Below are 17,840 nucleotides of genomic sequence, written 5' to 3'. Positions count from 1 at the left end.
GTGTAAATAGAATTTACCAATATTAAAAATGAGTAATTGTTGAGATTGATTGTGTTGTGTGACCATTTGACTCGTTGACTTCTTGTTTGAACAACTTTTAATTTTGCACTTAAGAACAATTGCATTAGATGTTGGTTTAAATCCGAAGACCACGTTTCTTTTTTGTTGTTTCATCAACATAATTTTCCTAGAGATAAGATGGTTTAAAGAAAATTAATGGTATTGTGCTCATTCACTTTAGATAGAAAATCTTTTTCATTTTATTTTTAGGGAAAATTACGGCCTACCCCTGAGGTAAGGTTAAATGATAAAATAGCCCCTCATGTTCGAGTAATTACAACCACCTCCTCAAGTGTGTATTGTCTTAAAAAAACCCTCATTCAGTAGGTAAATTTGACAACGTAAGGATAAACGTATAAGATACATAGTTAAAAATGGTGGTTGTAATTATTCAAATAGAAAAGGGAATTTTATTATTTGACATTAGTTCACGGGTGGTCGTAATTTTGCAGTTATTTTTTATATCATGAAACTAAGTCAAAGTTGATAAATACGAGTTTGATCGTCTTTATTTATTTATTATTTTTTTTTGGTGATGTCATAATAAAGTTCCACGAGAAGGAGAAAAATGTCAAAGAGTAATAACTGTGAGTACTTTCTTTAAAATGAGACCAAAGTACTAAATGTGATGAAACTAATATTGATTTTTTTGTTTAAGAACATCTCCAACCATTGGGTTTTGGAGCTACTATATGCTAAAAAATCAGAAATTTAGCATTTGTGAACTAAAAAACTATCTCCAACGGAGATGCTAAAATTTTGCTTGCAAGGTAAAATTAATCACCCAAGAGCTATATATACCATCTACTGTACAGGAAAGCTAAATGAAGAAATATTAAAATAATAAATAAAAAGTACTATCCCCATTCACAAAGCACACGTCTGAGTTTGTGTATTTGATTTTTTTTTTTTCCTTTTGGTTCTGGAGTCTTCTTTCTACTTAAGTTTAATTTATTTATTTAGGTAATTTTATTCATTTTTATTTATAAAAGACATGTTCCATAAATCTAATTTTGGTATATTAGGTTTAATTATCTTTTTATGATTTTTCAATGTTTGATTCATTTATTAAATTTATAAAATATATTATTATTAATAAATTAATTACTATTTATTTTAAATAATCAATTTATAAAATAATTATAAAGATATAAAATCAAATCAAATTATAAATACTATATATAACAAACACTACTTACAAATATCAATTCATAAAATAATTGAAAATTAATAAAATATAATAAAATGCTAAATTTTAAATGATATGATTGGAGTAGGATAGTAAAAAGGGAGGTGGTATAACACTATTCACTAGCTATTATAGATATAGCATCTCCATTTTTAGCTCTTCACCTTGGAGATGCCCTAACAAACTATATGATTATTACCCCTAAAATTTAGTCTAATTATAAAAAAACCACTGGCTTAAGATATATATTGCATGTATAGCCCTGAAGTTTGTACTCACCTTACAAACTCCGAGTTGAAAGATTCGTTGAGTTTCTAGGGAATATTCTCTACAAATTCCAAATTTATCCTAGGAAGGTAATTGTAAGATATTTCTAAAAATTATTCGGTATATTCAATCCATTGCATAACAAAATGAATATTTGTTTCAATATGTGCATAAAAATATCGATATATAGTTTTCAATTTTTCATAAACAAAATTTGAGAAGTTTGGGACTATGATTTTTTTAATATTTAAGCTAACCCATTTGTTGATACCCATTTTTTGGGATTAAATTTAAAAAAAAATATTAGTCCATGTAAATTGAATATTGATTAAGTCTCAAATTGATGTAAAATAATAATTGGATTTTATTTAAAATTCATTAGGGTGCTGCAAGTGTCGGTATGGCTCGATTTTTGCGAAAAATCAAACATGTACCAATAATTTCAATTTTTCAAAATTTAAAAACCAAACATGTCGGGTTTTGCTAATCAATTTTTCAGTTTTCGATTTACGATTTCGGTATCAATTCAGTTTATTTATTGTTTTGGTTTTGCCTTTCGGTTCAGCACAAAACCAATCTTTGATTAACTGCGAGTTTTGACTTTTCAGCCCAGTGTTTGAGAATTAACAAAGAAATAAACCCTCTTAAAATTCCCAACAAGAAAAAAAAAAAATCGTTTGAAAATTAAATAAATCAATGCCATTTGGGTGGTCTTGTTAAATGTTATTACGGGTATGAGAATAACATTATTCCGTTCATTCTCTAAGGTTTAAAAAAAAAAAAAAAAAAAAAAAAACTATGTGATTAACCGAAACTAGAGAAATTAGGGAAATTAAGTATTTATACAAGACATAAGAAACAAAGTCTCGTTTTGCACTATAATCGGTTTGGTTCGATAAACGGTTCGGTATTTCTCTGTATTCACCATAAAAAAGAACCCATTTTTTCGGTTTTTCAAAAAAAAAAAAAAAAAATTTACCGTACATGCAATTTGTAAGTTGGGGTACTATTCATGTCGGCTCAATTTTTTCCAGTTTACAATTCGGTATTTTTGCTCTCCCCTAAAATTCCTGAGATACTTGGGGCTTTAGAAATGTTTGAAGTGGGTTGGTTAACCCATAAATAAATAAATATTTGTTTTTTGTCAACTATTTGCGCCCAATTTAGTCGAAATAAATTAAGTTACGTTGTAAGTGTTCACATTCACCGACACATACTTCAAGTCAAGGAATCCTAGCTTGAGCCTATAAAAGAAGGTCTGACACACTTAAACATGAACACAAACCAAATATCAAAGACATCAAGCACATCAAAATCTCCGAAGTCTCGAGTTCCTGCCACAACGATGTACTGCAATCGCCAACCGCAAGTGATATGCCTAATTGAGCCAACCCAATGGGCCTACAATTTCTTTACCTACTAGGCTACGAGCCCAATATCGAAGACTAATATCACCGAGGCCCAAACACCTTCAAGTAAGGCTTGGGCCCAACAAAACAAACCCAACCCAATAAACGACATATAAATAGAGGTTTTACTCATTTTATTAAGGTACGTCCTATTAACTGAGCAATACTACAATACGTATTCTCTGGACTATTTCTATGATCAGCACGTCTGACTTGAGCGTCGGAGGGGTTTCCGCCGGATCAACCCCCGGCTTAGTTCATGTGTTCTATGATCGCAGGTACCTCAGGATCATCAAGTTGTCAAGCTACTGATCCGCTTTGCTCTCCCAGTTTGTTTTCTACACTACCCCAGATGATCTACATTTTAGCATCATCATTTTGGCGCCGTCTGTGGGAACGATGCAAACCAGATCACGTAGCCAACAAGATCCTCCTGAGGCGTCTGCTCGAAGAGAAAATGACACAGCTAACGACCTCCAACCTCGTGGAGGCTCTGGCTTGCCACCTCCTCCACATCCCATGGATCCGCCTCGCGAGGTTCAGGTGATCCCCTCTCGGGACCCACCACTGGCCGATCCACCACTCCCTGCTCCTCGAATGGTTCAAATAACCGAGGATGCGCTTCAACGCATGATAGCAGAGGCTTCAACTCGTGTTGCCACTGGCCGTGACCCAATATATCGCCACGATGGGAGCAGATGCTCCCAACGCGATACCAGCACCTGCTCCACATGTGGAGCCACCTATGACACCACCGTTATCGACTCCCTGGGGGGCTTACATCGCCCCCAAAATATTTCGTTCGCCAAGGGTTATCGACACCCTGGGGGCTTACATCTGCCCCCAAAATATTTCGTTCGCCAAGGGTTATCGACTCCCTGGGGGTTCACATCGCCCCCAAAACATTTCATTCGTCATAGCAGGAGCCAACGCTCCTCCTCGTGAGGCCCCACTGGGTCCTCAACATGATCAATTTCTACTTACTTCTCGAACGGTTCAGATAACCGAAGAAGACCTTCAGCGTATTATCACGGAAGATTTAACTCGTGCTGCCACTGAATCAGTGGCACCATATATCGCCAAGGTTGGGCATCTCACCCCACTGGTTCGAGATCGCCTCATCCTAAATGGGGGGCTATCTCATCCTAAAGTTGGGCATCTCATCTCAAGGGTGGTACATCCACTTACCTTTCAACCCCAAGGGGTTTCACATCCCATCAAGTGTTTCACGTCCCTACTATTAAAAACAGAAAAAAGGGTCAGACGCGCACGCGCGAACCAATGGCACAACCGTGCGCATCCACCTCAGACAATAGGTCTCGAGCACCTCATCCTACAGTGGGCAGTTATCCCCATCCTAAGGTTGGTCATCACCCTTACCTTTCAACCCTAAGTGGGTTCACACCACATCTCAAGAGACGAGTATAATCTCCCTACTAAAAAAAAAACATCCCCAAGGGGGTGCACATCCCATCTCAAGGAACGAGGATAATCTCCCTACTCAAAAAATAGAACATCCACAAGGGGGTGCACATCCCATCTCAAGGAACGAGGATAATCTCCCTACTAAAAAAATAGAACATCCCCAAGGGGGTGCACATCCCATCTCAAGGAACGAGGATAATCTCCCTACTCAAAAAATAGAACATCCCCAAGGGGGTGCACATCCCATCTCAAGTAACGAGGATAATCTCCCTATTCAGAAAATAGAACATCTCCAAGGGGCTGAGCATCAACCAAAAAAAAAAAAAAAAAAAAAAAAAAAAAGGAAGATGAAAAGAGGAAGAAGAAAATGAAAAGAAGAAGATGAAATAACAGAAGAAGAAGAAAAATAATAAAGAAGACAATAGGAAGAGAAGAAAAAAAAAACAACAAAAAAAAATAAAATAAAATAAAATTTGCGCTGCACCGCGCGCCCCGCTCCCCAGCAGTCCCGCGCGCGCGCTGCGCCCCCGCTCCCCGACACGCGCGCGCGCGTCCCTGCTCCCCGACACATGCGCGGGCGTGCGCCCCGCTCCCCAGCAGCCCGCTAGCGCGCGCCCCAGCAGCCCCGCGCGCGCGCTGCGCCCCCGCTCCCGACACGCGCGCCCTCGCTCCGCGACACGCGCGCGCGCGCCCCCGCTCCCCGACACATGCGTGGGCGTGCGCCCCGCTCCCCAGCATCCCGCTAGCGCGCGCCCCAGCAGCCCCGCGCGCGCGCTGCGCACCTGCTCCCGACACGCGCGCGCGCGCGCCCTCGCTCCCCGACACACGCGCGCGCGCCCCTGCTCCCCGACACATGCGCGCGCGCTTCCGCTCCCCGACACGCGCACCCGCGCCCCCTTTGCCGCGCGCGCCCTTCTCCCCGACACGCGTTCCGCGCCCTGTCTCCCTTATCGTGTGCGCGCCTTGCGCCCCGCTCCCAGGTCCCCAGCACGCCCGCGCCGTGCTTCCCGCGCACTCAGCACGCCTGTGCCCCGCGCCCCCATCATGAGCGCGCTCTACGCCAAAAAAAAAAAAAAAAAAAAAAAAACAAGAGAACGAATAATAATATATTTATTATCATTATTCCATGACAATGATTTACACAAAAATACAGCACCGATCTACTCCCAACTTCATTCTGCGCCTATCGCGCAGTGATCCGACATCTCCAACCAAGCTACGTGCGTGTGCTCCTCCTCCACTGCGGGACCTTCATTCGCGCTCGGGATCTCGACCCACGTGATCCTCTACCGTGGGACCTCGACCCACGTGATCCTCTACCGTGCGACCTCGACCCACGTGATCTTCCACCGTGCGACATCGATCCACATGTGCGTTCTAGATACGCACATCTCTCCACAGCCGTTGCGATGCAACTCGCTCGGTCCTACGAACATCAATTTGCGCGCGCGCTCTCAAATGGATAAATAAAAAATATTATTTCTCCACACCACGCCAACAGTTATCGGTACACCGCGACACCGATATACTCTCGACACGATCCGGTTTTCATTTCGACTCGACTCCCACATCGAATCGAGAGTGGGGGGCTTAACGAGGAGACAATTCGCTCAGAGCGACCTCAATCCGCGCGCTCCTCAGTCGCGCACCATCCGATGCTCCTACAACTCCCTTGCGAGACAACTCCCACGAGGAGCCAACTCGCTCAGTAATACAACCCGCAGCGAGACAACTCCCACGAGGAGACAACTCGCTCGGCCATACAACCCGTTTCGAGATAACTCCCACGAAGAGACAATTCGCTCAAAGCAACCTCAGTCCGCGCGCTCCTCAGTCGCGCGCCATCCGATGCTCCTACAACTCCCTTGCGAGACAACTCCCACGAGGAGCCAACTCGCGCAGTAATACAACCCGCAGCGAGACAACTCCCACAAGGAGACAATTCGCTCGGTCCTACAACCTCTTACAAGGAAACTCCCACGAGGAGCCAACCCCCTCGGGTCTCAAAACCACAGCGAGATAACTCCCACGAGGAGACCATTCGCTCCGTCCTATAGCCCGTTGGGACAACTCCCACGAGGAGCTAACCCCCTCTAGTCTCAAAACTACAGCGAGATAACTCCCACGAGGAGTCCATTCGCTCAATCCTACAACCCGTTGCGAGGCAACTCCCACGAGGAGCCAACTCCCTCGGATCTCAACACCACAGCGAGACAACTCCCACGTGCAACCACCTCACTCGATAAATATTACTCACCGCGAGACAACTCCCATGAGGAGACAACTCGCCCGAAATTCACTATATAATCACAAGCTCAAGTTAGCACGATTACAACCCTAGAAGCACTTAGAGACATTATGAGAATCTATATAGCCTGGCCAGCTTGATTACTCAAATTTATCTACTTGTTTTCGATGGGTCATTCATTAAAACGTGGCCACGGTCCAAACATACTTAAGACCCATGAGGTCTAACAAGGGGCACGACCCCCATAAAAAAAAATCTTGAGAGTCTGATCCCCTCCTCAAGTACATCACGCACAAGGCTATATGTAAACACATATAAGCAACGCGTCAAAACATTGACAATGTCGAAAAATAACAACTCCCACGAGGAGAATACTAGCTCCGTGCTACTACATTATCGTGAGAAAACTTCCACGAGGACGTAACTCGATCAACTCGATTACCCCAGAGACAACTCCCACGAGGAGATTACTTGATCCGTGCTACTATATTATCGCGAGACAACTCCCACAAGGAGATAACTCGATCAACACTATTACCCCGCGACAAGACAACTCCCACGAGGAGATAATTCACTACTACATCGTCGCGGGACAAAACCGACGACTCAATTAACTTACATCGCGACAACCTTGTCGCGCTATGCGCCAACGCGCATTCACGCCCCTCCGACACACGCTCCAACGCGTTTTCGCATACCATTAGGCCATACGCCAACGATCGACTTCTACAATTTTTACTCTCGACACGATCTGAGACCCATCACAACATGGCCCCCACATCGACTCGAGAGTGGGGGGCTTAATGATATGCCTAATTGAGCCAACCCAATGGGCCTACAATTTCTTTACCTACTAGGCTACGAGCCCAATATCGAAGACTAATATCACCGAGGCCCAAACACCTTCAAGTAAGGCTTGGGCCCAACAAAACAAACCCAACCCAATAAACGACATATAAATAGAGGTTTTACTCATTTTATTAAGGTACGTCCTATTAACTGAGCAATACTACAATACGTATTCTCTGGACTATTTCTATGATCAGCACGTCTGACTTGAGCGTCGGAGGGGTTTCCGCCGGATCAACCCCCGGCTTAGTTCATGTGTTCTATGATCGCAGGTACCTCAGGATCATCAAGTTGTCAAGCTACTGATCCGCTTTGCTCTCCCAGTTTGTTTTCTACACTACCCCAGATGATCTACATTTTAGCATCATCAGCAAGGGTACGACGTCTTCATCAAAGGCACCATATCCATAAAATATACGTTCTTCCGCAAATTTTGGAGGAAATCGAGTCCGCAATTCAAAAATGATTATGATTCTATAAAACCATATTGTTTGACGCAAATAAATGCGGTTAATTAAATTTTAACTTTTTTATAAATATATAAAATTATAATTATTGAATATAATCCTAATTTTCCAATAAAATTATTTATCAATGACACCGCCTCCTCAAATCTCAGGACCCATATGTCCTTGATGGACTGCGACCCTCCCCCTCAGCGACTTGTTGGACTTTCGCTTCGCCACCATATTCGACAAGTTCCTCCGTCCGAGGTATCATTTTTTTTAATGATGATTGATTTATGATTTATCGATGGAGATGAAAGTTGGCGACAATGAAGGATGCAATTGAAGACGTAAAAGGAATAAATTGATTATCCCATTTTGAACATGACTAAGTTGTGACAAATTTAAATGATGGACATAAGTTTTTGTGGGGATAATTTCGTCTAAAATCCATTCAATTCACCGCTGAACGAAAAAGTCTGAATTTTTGAACTGAATCAGTAAGAAACAAATGGTTCCGTTCATAGCTTGTACTAAACACACTGAAAATGTAAAGGCCTATTCACCGCTCATTAAGAGCTATCAAACATAGCCTTAATTACTCTTAATTCAGAATGGATTCCAATTAAAAAATTTAAAAACTTTTGCAAACACCACCTAATAAGTTTCAGCTAAAATTTCCCGTCAAAAAAAAGTTTCAGCTAAAATTAATTATATAACCATTTTAGTGGGATTCCAATTAAAAATACATGTTGGATTTTTCTTTTAACGGGCCAACGGGCCTATTAGACTAAAATCCATCAACATCATATCAGTTTGAACATGCATTAATTATACATAGTGTATCAACAACATAACATAATCTTATAAGTAACATAAATAAATTAGATAACTTGTCCATAGTTTAATTCGAGCTCAAAATCATGAAGATAAAAAACAATTAAAAATATGGATTAGCCGATTTCCTCGAAGCGGGGTTGACCAATTTGAGACGGGCGTTGACTCGGTGTTGGAGCGGGATGGGTTTCGCTCAAATGAAAATATGGATTTTTTTGGGCAATTTAAACACAACGAGTTATCTGAAATTAAAAAAAAAAAAGCTTATCATTATTTCAGATGAAATTAAGATATACTTAGTTCAAAAGAACTTTTTTGTATGGATAAAGTTTCTAATTGCCCTAACATCTAGGGGTGGAAATCAGAATAAAGTTTTTTGAATTTCGTCAATTCCGATATGAAAATATCCGAATTGGGAACTGTATTTTTCCTTGTCATTTTTGAAGTTCCGATTTTTTTGGAATAGAATTGGAATGGTATATAAAAATTACCAAAAATTCTGATTTCCGATCCGATTTTAGTTCCAAAGATTTCTGTGATTTTTCGAAATATATAATAATTTTATGATATATTTTGTAATTCCATAATATAACTTATGTTACATTTTATATGAAAAATATAAACACTAAATAGTCAAGTAAATTAAAACCTTTTTTTTTTCTTCGGAATATAAGTAAATTAAAACATTAGAAACGATTAATTGGTAACACAAACTCCATATTGCATTTTCCCTTATAAAGAAAATCTATAATTCAATTTGTTGTTATTCATACATGTATTTTTATTTATTGTTGTTGAACTCTCTTTTAGATTTTCTTGCATTTTTCTGCAAAATTTCCAAAAAAATAAAAGAAAGAAAAATATTGTGAAATTTTTCATTATATCAAAATTTGGAACAATAAATTATAAACTAATATAATTTCCGAAATTCCACCGATTTCAAGGTATTCCAAAATCAGAATGAATTTTTGCATTCCGATTCATTTAGAATGAAAATTAAAACCCATTTTTTTTATTCCAAATAAAATTGAATTTTTTTCAAAAAATCATTTCCAATCCCATCCGTTCGATTTCCACCACTACAGAAATCCAAAAAATGAAATTCATTAGCACAAGACACATACTAACTATCTCTAGTCCATCACATGTCCATGTAAAACTTGTTTACATTTCATGATTAAATAATCAAAGTCAAATACATTCTATCTTCATATTTTTGACACTATAAATACCCCATCATACATTCATTCATTTTCTACCCCAACCTTTTTTTTTTTTTTTTAAAATTTTTTTTTTCAAGAACACCGAATAGTCTTTACATTTATAGTCTTGACTTCAATTTTCTATATTTTCCTTCAAAAAAAATAAAAACCCAACAAGAAAAAGAAAACTCTCGATACAAAAATACAAAACAGCATTTGTCAAAAAGTTTGCAAGAATTTCCTTAAATTCAGAAAAAAAGGAGTGAAGGCCATCCTGCGTGTAACCCTCAAAAAGAAACAATCTTTCTTTTTAAATTTTGTTGTGTACCAATTTATAGTTTAGATTCTTTGGGTTTGTTAGGCTCTCGTTTTCAGTGTTTTTATTTGATCGGTGGGTTTTATCCTTTTCTGCTTTGAGTTTGTTTGTTAAAACATGGGTTTGTTGCCTCTTCTTTAATCCCACAATTCTCTCAAGAAAAATCCCTTTGTCTGAAAAAAAACATATTCCAATTTTTTTTTCAAGGTTTAGAAAATTGAGTTCAGCTTGGAAATGGGTCCGATGAAAAATTGGAATATTCTGTTTGGGTTGTGGCTGATTTTTGTGGTGACGTGTCCTGTTGGTGGTGTGAGGCCTTTGAGGCAGAGGCCTCGTTCATGGGGTGAAGAGGTTTGTGTTTTTTTTTTTTTTTTTTTTTTTTTTTTTTTTTTTTTTTTGAATTGTTTGTTTATGAATGGAATTGTATTGGAGTTTGTGTGAATGCTGTAATTTTTTTTTTCAATTGTTGTGGTGTGATTTGTTGGTTGCTAATTTGGCTGTAATTGTGGTGTTGTAACTCCGATTAATGGCTTTTAGTTGTTTAATGCATTGTTGATTTTCGATCGGTTTTGTGTTTAAAGTGTAAAAAGCCGACGAATTTGATTTTTTTTTTGGGGCGGAATGGTGGCGGTTATGAGTTGTGGTTTTGGATTGTGTTTCTTGATTTTGAAATAAAGGGGCAATTTTATGTTGGATTTTGTGTTGAAGTGTAAAAAGGCGACAAAATTCGATTTTTTTTTTTGGGTAATTTTGGATCGTGTTTCTTGATTTTGAAATAAAGGTGCAATTTTATGTTGGATTTTGTGTTGAAGGGTAAAATGCCAACAAATTTGATTTTTTTGGGGCGAAATGATGACGGTTTATGAGTTGCGATTTTAGATCATGTTTCTTGATTTTGAAATAAAGGTGCGATTTCTGTTGGATTTTGTGTTGAAGTGTAAAACGCCGACAAATTCGATTTTTTTTGCGGCGAAATGGTGACGTTTATGATTGCGATTTTGGATCGTGTTTCTTGAATTTTTTTTTAAACAAAGGAGCATTTTTTGTTGGATTTTGTGTTAAGTGTAAAAAGCCGACAAATTCGATTTTTTTTGGGGCGAAATGGTGATGCTTGATGAGTTGCGATTTTGGATTGTGTTTCTTGATTTTGAAACAAAGGGGAAAATTTTGTTGGATTTTGTGTTGAAGTGTAAAAAGCCGACAAATTCGATTTCTTTTGCGGCGAAATAGTGACGTTTACGAGTTGCAATTTTGGACCGTGTTTCTTGATTTTGTAATAAAGGCGCAATTTTTGTTGGATTTTGTGTTGAAGTGTAAAAAGCCGACAAATTCAATTTTGTTTTTGCGGCGAAATAGTGACGTTTACGAGTTCCAATTTTGGATCATGTTTCTTGATTTTGAAACAACGGTTCAATTTTTATGATATAGAAATTTTTTTGTCGCCATAGTATCGACCAATAGTTGATGATCCGATCTTTATTCGCTCGACCGTTTGACGGTACGAAAAATATGGAATCTAGTTCCCTATTGGGTTGTATTTTTGTCGGGATCTATACGGTTGCGTGTAAATGCCGTTGAATTTTTGTAAGCCGAAATAGTGACGTTTATGATTTGCAATTTCGGATCATGTTTCTTGATTTTGAAACAAAGGTACAATTCAGTGCAATCTTTAAGGTATTAAAAATTTATTGTCGGCAATTGAACTGACCAATGGTTGATGATCTGATACTTTTCGCTCGACTGTTTAATTTTACGGAAAATATGGAATCTAGCTCCCGATTGGGTTATATTTTTGTCGGGATCTGTATGGTTGGATGTAAATGCTGTTGATTTTTTAGGCTATGATTCGATTAAGTAACACAATGAGTGAAAGCGGAAGGTAAAATTGTCTCGTTTCTCATTTTTTTATTAGGGTTAAATTGGTAGGTTCGAAAGACGAAAAACCAAATTACTTGCATTTTATCGTCAACCGAACAAATAACTATCCTACCTAAAAAAATCACTATTTTACACACCGTCTTTCTTGATCCAATCGTATACTAGAGGTATTTATTATTAGGTCCGAACGATGTACAATCTTTAATTATTATATATTCTTTCTTGTTTCTCGAACATTTTTTTTGGTTAATTCTAATCGATTGGACTTTTTAATTTTTGCAGTGGCTTCCGTTAGGCAAAGACGAGAACGAAGTGGGCCCGTTTTCTTCTTGGAATATAACAGGGACGTATCGAGGTCTGTGAGTTAGCTATTTATAAAATTATTTTACGATTATTCATTTGGATATATAATTTTACTTCGAGCGTCACATTCTCTTCGGCTTTCTGTAATTGTTTTAACGAAAAAAACCTTAAATCTGTGGTGTTACTAAAAATTATTTCTGGAAATTTTGATCGAATATACGAGTGCAAATACACAAATTGCATTTCCGTCATTTAATATTCTTTTTTACGTACTTGATTCGTTTAGTTTATGGCGATTGCATAAAATTCGCGAACTCGTCGTGTGCAGGGAATTGGAAGTTTCTAGAATCTTCAAACGGCACTTCTAAGTTTCCCGATTTTAGAAACTCGAACGGGAATTCCGTACTTGAGTTGATCAGTACTCCAACAAAAATAACCGGTGTGCACTATATTCAGGTACTGTGAATTATTCTGACTCGACGATCAAGATTCTTGATTTTATTTAATTTAAAAGAGCATCATAAAGTTACATAATTTAATTTACTTTTCGAAAAATTTTGTATTTAATTTAATTTAACTTACTAGGGGGTGATAATTTTTCACGATGTGTTCGATAACGAGCGTGATATACGCAGTGCTCAAATAAGGCTGGAGGGTGTGTACGTATGGCCTTTCCGACAGCTAAGAATGGTAGCTAACAGGTTAGTTTTTTAATATCACTTTCTGATTCTAATTTACGTAAATATCTCGGATTATGAATATCGAAATAAAAATCTTACAAAAATAGCTCTTTATATACCGATCTGCTTATTAATGCTTCGATATTTGTGCAGTGGAAAAGAGGGTGACTATGGGCAGGAAGATGATTACTTACTGACTAATCCGTATCACTTGGTAATCGCCGTTAATTACTTTCTCAAGTGAAAGTCAACTGTATCTTGTTTGACTTTTTTATTTTTCGGTACAGCTCGGAGTTTTCTCGTCCCAGGTGTTTCAAGAGTCGCCTCGAGAAAAAATCTGGAACAGAAAACATTGTACTTTCTCAACATTATTTTTTTTCTCATAATTTTATTTTATTTTTTATAGTTTTTTAATCCAATATTAATTTGTAGCTCGTCGAACTCATTTTGTATATTTTTATTTTATTCTATATCAGCTCCCATTTACGAAATGGAGAAACGTTGCAACATTGAAATCGCTGCACAGGTTTCTCGCCTTCCTCCCAGAAAAAACGGTACTATATATATATCTCTACAAAATTTATTTATTTATTAAAAAAAAATTTATCCTCGATAAAATCATCTTTTTCGAATTCTTGTAACTCGTATTTTTTTTTTCGTAGACGGAGATCAAGAAAAGTATTACCTAGAAGGACTAATGGAAAGCCCTTCAGTCGACGACGATGTAGATTGCTTCTCACCCGTGCTTGTAAACGCAACTTCGATCAACACCGATATTTACTACAATAAAGCAATTAACTACACTCTGATGGTCACCTTTGTATCCTTTTAATTTTTTATTTTATTATTATTTTTCTTTATATATTCCGTAAATAAATAATTACCTCTTAGGAATAAGTATTCCTTAACTTTTATCGTGCGGTAGATCTCGTTTCTCGAAGTTCTAATGTTGATCAGGCAAATGGAGTACAGTAACACCCAGTCTGTAAGATCTCGTACTTTGATATTTGACGATTAATTTCTTTATTTAATTTGCAATTTTATTCTTATATAATAATAATTCACTAATTTTACGAATTATTTTTATCAGGGAACTGCCAAAGTTTCGCTTCTAATGGTTGGACACCAGGCTATAATCGACACTTATATTTGTCTTTTGCATCTCACCGCTGGAATTCTAGTCGGTAAATGTTTTTTTTTAGGAGTCGGTTTTTTATGCATGTGATTATTATTATATTATTATTATTAATTTTTTTTTATATCAACTAAAAAATCCAATGCTCGTTTATTACAGAATCCCTGTTTAATGCTTTTGCAACCGCCGCGTTTTTCAAATTCGTGGTGTTCTCGATATTCGAAATGCGGTACCTTCTTGCAATATGGAAGGCAAATCGACCTCCAAATGGAGAGAGTTGGGAACAAATGAGGCGCGAGCTTTCAGCTCTTTACAGTCGTTTCTGTAAGTATCTCTATCTATCTATCTATATGTATATATATATTATATCCACCCCTGAAGTAGCATGTAATTACCAAAAAACCCCTCGTTAGGGTATTTTTGCTATCTTTAACTACCGGGGTTGGATATATTTACGGAAAAAGGATGTTTTTTTTTGTAATTTACCCTTTACCGTTTTGGAATTATTGTAAATAAAAAAAACAATTTTTTTTAATCTTGAAGTAACTGATGAAGGGCTCGGATTATTTTTGCAGATGGGGTACTTTTGGGGGGCGTTTTGGTCATGTACGAGTTCCACAAGTTTTTGCGGTTTATTCTTCTAGTTCTTCACTCGTTTTGGATTCCGCAGATAGTGCTCAATGTTGTGCGTGATTCGAGGAAGCCGTTGCATGTTCATTTCATACTCGGGATGACAATCACTCGTATTGCTATTCCGTTGTATATTTTTGGCTGTCCACATAATTTCATGCGAATCGAGGCCGATAGAAATTGGTGCATTTGTTTGGCTATTTTTATGGGACTACAAGCACTTATTCTTATTCTCCAGCACTATTTTGGGTCTCGTTGCTTCATTCCGCGTCAGGTTTATTTCATTCTCTCCTAATTTCAATATTTTTGCTTTCTTTTGGAAAGTCTTTCAATTTTTTTTCTTTTTAAAAAAAATTAAATTTTTTGAACTTTTTTTAAAATAATTTAAAATTTTTATTAATTTTTTTTATACGATAAACCACAATTACGTATGATTCCGTGATTCCGTGACTTACGATAATTTAAGTATGTATTAATCAATACTCCCTCCGCTTCATATTAAGTGTTTCTTAATTTGGCCATATTTTTTTTTCCTCCACATATTAAGTGTCACTTTAGAATTTCAGGCAATTTTTTTTACCAATTTTGCCCTTAATCTCATTAATTTTTAGATATTAAAAAGCTCATTTAATAGTTATATGAAGGGCAATTTCGGGCTTTTCCATAAAAATGAGACTATTTATTAGGTTTCTTAATATGTGTGCAGTTTACCTTAAAACGACACTTAATATTAAGCGGAGAGGTATTCCTTTTCTTCGAAAATGTTTATGATTGTCCCTTTTAATAATTTAATTTAATTCCTTTTTAACACCATATAATATTTATATATATGCAGGTTTTACCGGATAAATACAGCTACTACAGAAAATTCCATCAGGGGTCAAACAACGGGATAGACTGTGTTATTTGCATGACCCCGATTGACCTCGGCCCACGTTCAAATGATTGCATGGTAATTTTCCCATTAATTAATTATTTTTTTTACGACATTTTTCTTTGAACTATTATACATTTATTAACTCCATTTTGCGTGTATAAATATAAATTAGGTGACGCCTTGCGAGCATTTCTTTCACAACAGTTGTTTGCAAAGATGGATGGATATTAAAATGGAATGCCCAACTTGCCGCCGTGCACTTCCACCTGCCTAGGGTTTGTATATATCTCGTCTTTAGTTCTAATCGAGACTGCCCTACTAGTTAACTTTGGTAAGATTCTATTTTTATTATTTTTTTTTTCATTTAAATGCAATTATTTTATTGAATTTATGATGTAGTAGTAACCGTTTCGATATTTCTGTCACAGTTGGAAAAAAATGCACCGAAAAAATGTTCGTGTCGAGAAGATGAGGCTGCCTTCTTGTTTCACTTGTGTAGTAGTGTAATGCAATGAAAAAAAAAAGTTCGGTTTATCGTTTATTTCGAGATCTCTCTCTCTCTCTCGTAGTGTATCTTCTCTTGTCTTATGTTCATGTATGTACATACTTCGTCTAATAAATGAGTTACTATTTAGTATTAATGCCTGTTAGTATTAGTTATCATCTCCCTTGCACATTTTGTTTAATCTAGAAATAGTGTATTTATTAATTTTAGGGTAAATTACAACCACCCCCTGAGGTATGGTCAAATTACGAGAACTCCCCTCTTGTTTGGGTAATTACAAATACCCCTCAACTATAAAATTTCTTACACGAACGTCTATTCTTGCGGTTTCAAATTTAGTGGAATTTTTGAGATTTTATGGAATATATATTTTTTTTTAATTTTTTAATTTTATCTGGTAAAATTCACAAGATAATTCACACAGTCACACATATATAAATATTAGGGGAAAGTACAGTTTGCACCCCTGAACTATAGGGCTTGTCACAAACACCCCCTTGAACTACGAAACGTAACAAAACAACCCTTAACGTTTTTAGTCAACCGTCAAAAAATTAACACCGTTATTATATGTGTGCATTTACCCTTTTGTCCTTAAAATATGTTAGCATTATTGGATTGTATCTTTGAGTACAACCATGATAAGCACACTTTCTTCCAAAATCAAAGCTTGAGCAGAATGACCTATGGCCACCACAAGAATCCCGTCGGCATCCTCTCTCTTCGCCTCCACCGCACCCACTCTCTTGTTCCCTTTGCCATGACTATCGCCTCAATTTCAATCCCCCGCCCAAAACTACCGGAGCTCCCCTCCAACGCCTTCCCCCTCCACCAAGGTTTCATCCCCGCCGCTGGTCGGCAACACCAAAAAAACACAATCAATTTCAGAAAGAGCACAACCAGCAGCAATCTAAAAAAGACCCACGACTTTCCCTTGAGAATAAGCGGAGGCTCTCCCTTGAAAATAAGCCGCCGCTGACGGATAATCAGGCAATCGGCACAGTCACCTCGTCGCAAGCCAATATGATGCGCGTGGTCGTGAATTCTGGAGTGGAACTGCTTTGTGTGGTGAAGGCTGTGTTGAAGAAAGTTAAGATGCGAGTGTTTGTAGGGGAACTACAATTTGGGGGTTTTTTTATGGAACTTTTCTTCGGGTAAATTGCACATCCAAATTGTAGGATTGAAAAGATAATGTGTTCTTCTATTCTTTAATTTATGTAAGCATTTTTTTTTTAATTAAGGAGAGTTTAATGGTTGTGGTGAGAAGAAATAGTTTGCAGACTCTGTTTTCTACAGAGTGTCGAGAGAGAGAGAGAACCATCTGCATATATGTTCCCTTTTCCTTTTTTTTTTTTCTTTTTTCCTTTTTCTTACTTTTTTTTAAAATAATTTGTTGATTTTTTTATGGTATTTTGATATTTAAAAATGAAAATATTATTTACCAATTAGTAATATATATATTGAGGGGTAAAAACGACAAATAATAAAAAAAATAATTATAATTAAGAAAGTCAACATGCCACATCATCATCAACTAACAGACTGTAAACGGAGGGGTCATTTTGTTACGTTTCATAGTTCGAG

At 37.3% G+C, this 17,840-nt stretch overlaps 1 protein-coding gene across 1 annotated transcript; it reads left to right on the top strand.

The window, feature by feature from the left end:
• Positions 1-9,841: 9,841 nt before the first annotated feature.
• On the top strand, positions 9,842-16,392 carry LOC105968248 (transmembrane E3 ubiquitin-protein ligase FLY1). The gene is made up of 15 exons (XM_012992878.2): positions 9,842-10,599; positions 12,409-12,481; positions 12,758-12,885; positions 13,015-13,130; positions 13,263-13,323; positions 13,397-13,463; positions 13,586-13,663; positions 13,772-13,929; positions 14,035-14,094; positions 14,200-14,293; positions 14,404-14,568; positions 14,820-15,148; positions 15,710-15,826; positions 15,924-16,082; positions 16,180-16,392. The coding sequence occupies exons 1-14, from the start codon at positions 10,483-10,485 to the stop codon at positions 16,023-16,025; spliced, it is 1,665 nt and encodes a 554-aa protein (XP_012848332.2). The 5' UTR covers positions 9,842-10,482; the 3' UTR covers positions 16,026-16,082; positions 16,180-16,392.
• Positions 16,393-17,840: the final 1,448 nt, after the last annotated feature.

This window comes from Erythranthe guttata, chromosome 13 (genome assembly GCF_056151865.1).
Source record: "Erythranthe guttata isolate IM_541 chromosome 13, IM_541, whole genome shotgun sequence".
Taxonomy (NCBI): Eukaryota; Viridiplantae; Streptophyta; class Magnoliopsida; order Lamiales; family Phrymaceae; genus Erythranthe; species Erythranthe guttata.
Note: the sequence above shows the minus strand (reverse complement) of the source record. Positions and strands in the feature narration are given on the sequence as shown.

Coding starts and splice junctions, on each gene's coding strand:
- LOC105968248 (XM_012992878.2), top strand. CDS start 10,483: ATGGGTCCGATGAAAAATTGGAATATTCTGTTTGGGTTGTGGCTGATT. Junction 13,324..13,396: donor TGACTAATCCGTATCACTTG/GTAATCGCCGTT, acceptor TTTTCGGTACAG/CTCGGAGTTTTCTCGTCCCA. Junction 13,930..14,034: donor ACACTCTGATGGTCACCTTT/GTATCCTTTTAA, acceptor ATCGTGCGGTAG/ATCTCGTTTCTCGAAGTTCT.